Source organism: Pinus tabuliformis, chromosome X, assembly GCF_031772625.1.
Source record: "Pinus tabuliformis cultivar Carrire ecotype Pingquan chromosome X, CPIR1, whole genome shotgun sequence".
In the NCBI taxonomy this organism is placed as follows: domain Eukaryota; kingdom Viridiplantae; phylum Streptophyta; class Pinopsida; order Pinales; family Pinaceae; genus Pinus; species Pinus tabuliformis.
Genome location: NC_142308.1, coordinates 1,319,644,385 through 1,319,651,304, shown reverse-complemented (window position 1 = coordinate 1,319,651,304; position 6,920 = coordinate 1,319,644,385). Strand labels below are relative to the sequence as shown.

At 30.3% G+C, this 6,920-nt stretch overlaps 1 protein-coding gene across 1 annotated transcript; it reads right to left on the bottom strand.

Annotated features, from left to right (window-relative positions):
- Positions 1–2,049: 2,049 nt before the first annotated feature.
- On the bottom strand, positions 2,050–4,283 carry LOC149144953 (GDSL esterase/lipase At5g45910-like). Its single transcript, XM_089449511.1, has 5 exons — positions 3,886–4,283; positions 3,374–3,598; positions 3,058–3,206; positions 2,553–2,832; positions 2,050–2,380 (listed from the first exon to the last, which is right to left on the bottom strand). Exons 1-5 carry the CDS (start codon positions 4,169–4,171, stop codon positions 2,121–2,123), a joined length of 1,200 nt encoding a protein of 399 aa, XP_089305637.1. The 5' UTR covers positions 4,172–4,283; the 3' UTR covers positions 2,050–2,120.
- Between the last annotated feature and the right edge of the window lie 2,637 nt (positions 4,284–6,920).

Below are 6,920 nucleotides of genomic sequence, written 5' to 3'. Positions count from 1 at the left end.
AAGAAAAATTAAGGTTAGCTGTTACCGTGTAGCGGAAATCAAATTCTGAAGGAAACGAACTGAGAAATTTTGGAAAATTAACTAACTACCTATAATGAAAGGGACCCTCTCTGGAACGATCTGTTGAGAAACTGCCATACAGTGGAATCAATAACTTAGCTTCTGTAAAAATTACCACGAAACCTTCTCGATGCCATTGAGCTGAGAATGAGACTAACCCGATTGGTTAAAGCCCTAACTCTCTTCATCTGGCCGACGAAAAGAATACCTAGCTTGGAGAATACCTGCAGGTAACAAAATGAAATTGGGGAAAAATCTTTGTGCACGATCAGGATATAAATTATGAGGGAGAATACTAAACGGATTAACAACAAATAATCAATATTTTACTTTAAAAAGTAAGGAATATTGCTAGAATCCCTAAGAAACAATATTGCTAGAATCATTTAAACATTACCATGTATACTTAAAACAATATGTGAAACAAAAAAAATAACAATAATTTAGAATGTAAACATCTCTCAAAAAATTAAATGTCCGTAATGATTTTTAAATTAGAATAAATATGTCTATAAGAGAAATAGACAGTAATGGGTGTGTATATTAAGTCACTCACCCATGTGAAAAGTAAAGGAATTTTCTCAAGCCACAACTCAAATAAGATTCCGTTGAGAACTCAAACAAATTAACATAAATAAATGTTATCACTATCATTAAAATAACTAAACCAATACAATGTCAGAATAATCTTATATAAAATAAAAACAATTATTATTTTTTAAATGGATTGAAAATGTGCTTTCTTTATTTGATGTCAATAATGTGAGGTTCACCTCAAGTTTTCTGAACAAATCCACATAAATAAAAATCAACTAAAAAACATATATAAATGAAAAAACACACAAATAGGTTAATATTCTATTATATATAAGTTATATACAAGGATATGTTAATATTTTATTTTATATGAACATTGGTTATGGAATTATAAAAGTTCGAACATATTAACATTTAGAGGTACAAAGGTCTTAAGTTTAAGTTTTTGGTGTAAATTAAATCTTTACCTTTTACTTAATAATTTTTAAAAATTAATTTAAATTTTAAAAGCTTTATTCCAAAAAATGGTTAAAATATATATTCAAAAAATAAACTTTCACACTCATATCAACATTAATTATCTACTTAATTTTAATTTTAATTAAATAAAAAATTACTTATTTTAATTTTAATTAAATAAAAAATCTCAAAATAAGCACACCCATCTTAATAAATATTAGTAAAACTTCTAAAAAATGGTTTTTAATTAAAAACTATTTTTTTTGCACTTTGTCAAATGTTTCATGATTTTGAGGATAAAAATAAACCATTAACTAACTATTAATAACCTATTGTTTATTATAAAACAATAAGCAGCCCAAAATTTATTGTGGCAACTAGGAGGCATGAACATTATATTAAGTTTGTACTTAAACTTATATTAATTTAGATTTCACTATTTGTAAATTTTTTACAATTTTATTTTACATATTTTACAAAATATAATAACTAATTCTTTTAATAGTGATAATTTCACTGATTTTTACTAAAAAGCAAGAAAAAAGCTACTATGTAAAAATGAGCAATAATATATTGAAGGAAGGTACAGAGAGGAGAATAAGAATAAAATCAGGTAGCCAGCACATTTAGATTCCGAAAATGATTCGGAAGATCCAAAAAACTAAAGAAACGTTCCGAAAATGATTCGGAAGATCCAAACAACTAAACAATCGTTCGTGGAAGAGTCAACAACCAGATATTCGTAACTATTTTAGATTCAGTGACTCCATGTAAGGGCAGGTCAAGGTGCATTGAATTGGAAATGCCTTTCGGTGACATGTCCAACAAATAGAAGATAAATTGCAACATTCACAACCATGGAATATATAATTCAAGTTGAAATATATAATTCAAGATGTCAAAATACTCTCACATGATTGCGAAGGAATTGAGCAAGCACACATCAAAAATGAAAATGAGATTGATGTTCTCATAAAAAAACTTGTTGACCATAAGATCTTATATTATTATTATTATGTATTCTGGATATAGTTTCACATTTCAAGAGTTTTTGACTCCATTGGTCATTTCAGGGTGGCGTTAACCATGAGTGGAGTTCGCCTAGTACAGAGAGTGTGAAGAGGGGGAGATGTGAATATCCCGTGCAAAAACATTTTCGCTATATTTCCGTAAGCGGAGTCAGTCAAATGAATCCCATCCCAGTTGAAATATTGTCGAGGATTGGCACACGAAGATGCTCCACCTGCGCCGCATGCTATGCGCGGATCGTAATTGTATTGACCACCCGTTCCACAACAAGCCTGTAACACATTATTCTGCAGCCCTGCATGGATGCATAGATGTACCAATTATCTATTCCAATCAACTCAACAACACGGACGGAAAAGGAATCGAGGAAAATGAATTAATTTAACTCTGCTTATTCGGATTCGAAATAAAGGAATTCATTAGCGTCAAAAGAAATAAATTCTACAAATTAAAATACTTCTGCTTACCGAAATCCTGTGGAGACTTCAAAATTCTGAGAGCTGCCCCGTAATAGTCTGCAAAAACAATTTTAACTTGCGGATATTTTACTTGCAGTTTTGTCACTCGGTCTTTCAGAAGATCATTCCCCTTTTTGGCGAAACTGTTAAACCTCGGCATGCACCCCATTTTGTTCAGTGGTTCTCCAGGTCTAGATGAAGTGTATAGTGTTAAATATGACGGCGAGCAGCCAATCGGCAAGTTGTTCTGCACTAAAATCTTCTTTGCTCCGCCCACAGTAATCAACGTCTGTAACAAACTCTCAATATAATAAGTAGATAATCTATGTCTGTAATAAAAAATAGATAACGTCTGCCGAAAACTCTCAAAATGTTCGTCAGACGTTTAGGAATCAAATTTAAATTTGCGGTTCAGTCTTTCAAGAATGTAACTACTTTTCCTAGAGAAAGGCATATAATCTAACCCTAACTCTAATAAGACACAAAAGGAAATGAAAATGGGATCCATACTCACCTGTAACGCATTTTCGATCTTGGCCACGACTAAAGGGACAAAGGTAGACACTTGTTGCATTGGCCGATGCTGAAAAAATGGATAGTTGTAGTCGTTTCCGCCGATCTCCCCCATCAGAAATAATGCACTCGCAAAATGCTGGTTACAGTCTGCATTTCAAAATTTATTCATTTGTTGAGAGCAGAGAAAACAAGCAAATTACTCTTAATCCACCGGTTGAGTTGATCGGCAATCAGTCAAAGCTTGATAAAACATACACAGAAGAGATTACTAAATGATAAAACAAAACAGCCATGAAATAGAATGAAGCAACCACCTCCTTGGAATGTCGCACAAAACTTTTGTTTGTACAGGAGAAACCACTGAATCTGAGTGTCCAGAGAAAATGGAGTCGCAATCGGCCCTATATTGCTCGCTTTGAAGAAATCAGGGCTCAACGCTGTGGCTCCAGCCACTGCGAAGTTAACACCCCTGGCGGGGAATTTTGAAGCGTTTGCAATATTGAGATACGGATCCAAGAACGGCAGACCTGAAGCTTGTGCTGACCAACCAAATTTACGAAATCAAAACTAAAGAAACTAACCCCATAAGCAGTCATGAATACCTCTATCACGCTATATATATTTTGTAAGTTTGGGTGAGAGTATATCATTATGCGAATTTGGGTGAGACTGTATCATTAGCGAAATTAATCTAATAACTTCACATCGAAAAGTATTTTAACAAAGCACACAATATTCATCTATCCAAGAACCCAGTATACCCTTTATATATATATTGAAACAAATAACAAATTCCTTTTCTTTTCAAAGGGTTTCAGTTGCAAACCTATATAATCAACGATCAGTCGTCCGTCCGAGTAACGGCCGGTTGCATTGCCAAAATATGTTTCGCCATAGGGTAGATTAGCAGCACTAAGACGAACACCGGCACCAGTAGCAGCTGTTAACAAATTCCCTGTATCGGCCAGGGAATCTCCAAAACTGTAGATAGCACTGTAACAAGCTCTCCTGCTGCCGTTTCCATTCCTAGCAGCAACATAACCTTTCCATGAATTCTGCAGAAACAATAATATTAGTAGAAATGTGACAATATTAAGATCTATAAACCTCATTCTGGCTTTCCACTCTTTATGTTTTCAAGAAGACAGAAGCTGAAAAATCAAATCAAATCACTATCAGTGTGAGGCCAAAGAAAAACGTTAAGCAATGCAAATGCCAATGTGTCTCTGGAGTCCAATATATAGCAATGCGCCCGGCCCGAAATGAATAATCTTTACTTCAGAAATATTTGAGGTTGCTAGTCAAACAATCGTGAATAGTAGTGACAAAGTTGAAAAGATCTTATTTGTAGAGAAGTCATCTACGCAATTAACTAGCTTTCTTGCCCGTAGTTAAACGTAGTAATTGGCTTATTTACCTCAAATCGCATCTACATGCATTGATTGACTAGGTTTTTTTAGGTTAAGAATTAAGTTTATATTAATTAGCTGTCAAATTTAATTAGCTGTTAGCTATGAGACCATATCAAAATAGATTAAAATATATTAATTTTTGATATTTCAGAGAAAGAGTCAAACGATTTTGACCTAGAGTTATTTGGACATATTTTATTGATAACTCTGGGTATTGGCCGGTGATATTAACCAATAGTATTATAATAAAAGTTTTTTACAAACCATAGAAAAACAATAAGTATGTAGATATTTGTATTTTAATCTATTCATTAAATAAAGATATAATCCTTTCCTTATTCTCATTACTAGATTTTCCTCTCTAAATTTTATTTTCACTTCTTATTTATTTTTAAATTTATTTTGATTCTTCGCTTCCGTTTTACTGTTCACACGTGTTTGTTTCCATCAAATACACTACACCTTAAAGTGACATTTCAAACTTATTCTCATTTCTTTTTCTCATTAATTTCTCACCTGATTTTTATTTTTTTCCTCATCAATTTCTAAATTTATTTTAATTCTTCTCTTCCGTTTTATCGTTCACACTAGTTTGCTTCCATCCAATACACCACACCTCAAAGTGACAGTTCAATCATGTTTTCATCTGAATGCAGTAAGTAGATCCCCTTCTTTAAACTCACTGCTCTTAAAAAATGGTGCATCAAAATTTACAACCATTTTAGACTCAAAATTGAACTCTCTGCAGTATGGTTAAGCCCAGGTCAAACTTCTATTTTCCATAAGAGACAAATAGCACATTTTCATTTCAAAAGGCAGACATGGCGTAGGAGTGGCTCATTTTCACCTGACATTCTAATTCGCCATAATTTTCACGGCACTTAAGTTTCACAAACGTGTATTTAGAGATAATAACCCACCAAGTTATTATAAGTTTTGTTGTCCTGTAATTAACTATCATAAAATAAATTATAGAATATCTTAAAACCGTAAGTTTTGTTTTCTTTAATTAATTATCATAAAATAAATATAGAATATAATGAAAGCGTAGTCTGAATGAGTGACCATTTTTTTTAAAAAAATGGTTTTTTTGGCACGGCATTTTTTAAATTTGATTGAAATTTTGGAAATCTAGTTATAGTTGTCAAGGTTTTGAATTTTGGGTGTTGTATGGGTTTCTAAAAATGTTGAATTTATTATGGGCGTTATAAAACCAATCAAGTTTCAATTTTTATGGAAGAAGAAAAGAAAAGGAAAAAGAAAAATTGGATTCCCACCATTAAATCATTGTATAACAGGTCCTATAAGTAACATTATGAACCAATCAAATATGGATAAATAGTTATGTTCTTTTTTTCTTTTTAACTTATTTAATTAATTAAAAAAAGTTCCATACAAACTAGTGTCATATGAAATGAGTTACTATTTATTGGGCCATGTGGTATTGATAACCCGTGGTATTGGGCCATGGTAATTTAACAAAGCTTATTTGCAAATATGGTAAAGTTAGGGTGAATATCCATGATTAAGAATCTTGTTGCATGTTTTCTAATGTAATTATATTTAACTATATATTAATTTTTTTTGGAATTAAAAATCATATTAATAGTAATAGCAATAGTAAATTCATAGTTTAATTCATTGTTGAGAGATGTTTTGGTAGAAATCACATAAAGAAACTGGTTACCAACTAGCGTGGTTCATGAGACAGATCACGACATTAGATTAAATAGATGAAGAGAGATGTTTTCTAGTCATTAGAATATAACAACTAGTTTTGACTAAAAAATTATCATTAATCAATAAACAATTTTCTAATTAAAATAAAGTAATAGATGGAAATTAGCTGTCAAGAAAAATATAAATTAATTTGATTATTATTATTATTATTATTTTAATCAAAATGAAGGTCACTAACCATTAGGTCAAACTCAATTATTCTAACCTAAAAATATTAATAAGAAAATGGAAAAAAAAATAAAAATAAAAATAATTATGTCAAAATTAACTATTGTAGACAATAAAACAAAAAATCGTAATAAGCAAACTAAAAAAATAAAATATAAGTCAAAATAATGAATTAGCTCAATTTTATTATTCAAAAACAAGGTTTGACTGAAGAATTATCATTGATTAATAAACAATTTTTTAATTAAAATAAAGTAATAGATGGAAATTAATTGTAAATAAAAAATTAAATTAATTTTACTATTATTATTATTATTATTTTAATAGGTGGTTAAGAATAAGGTAAAACTTGATTATTCTAAAGAATAAAAGTAAAAAATAGTAATATGAAAATGGAAAAAATAAAAATATATAAATAAATGAAAATAATAAAGTAAAAATAAACTATTTGAAACACTAAAAATAAAAATAGTAATAACAAAATGAAAAACATAAATTGAATCAAATATAAATCAAAATAATGAATTAATTCAATTTCATT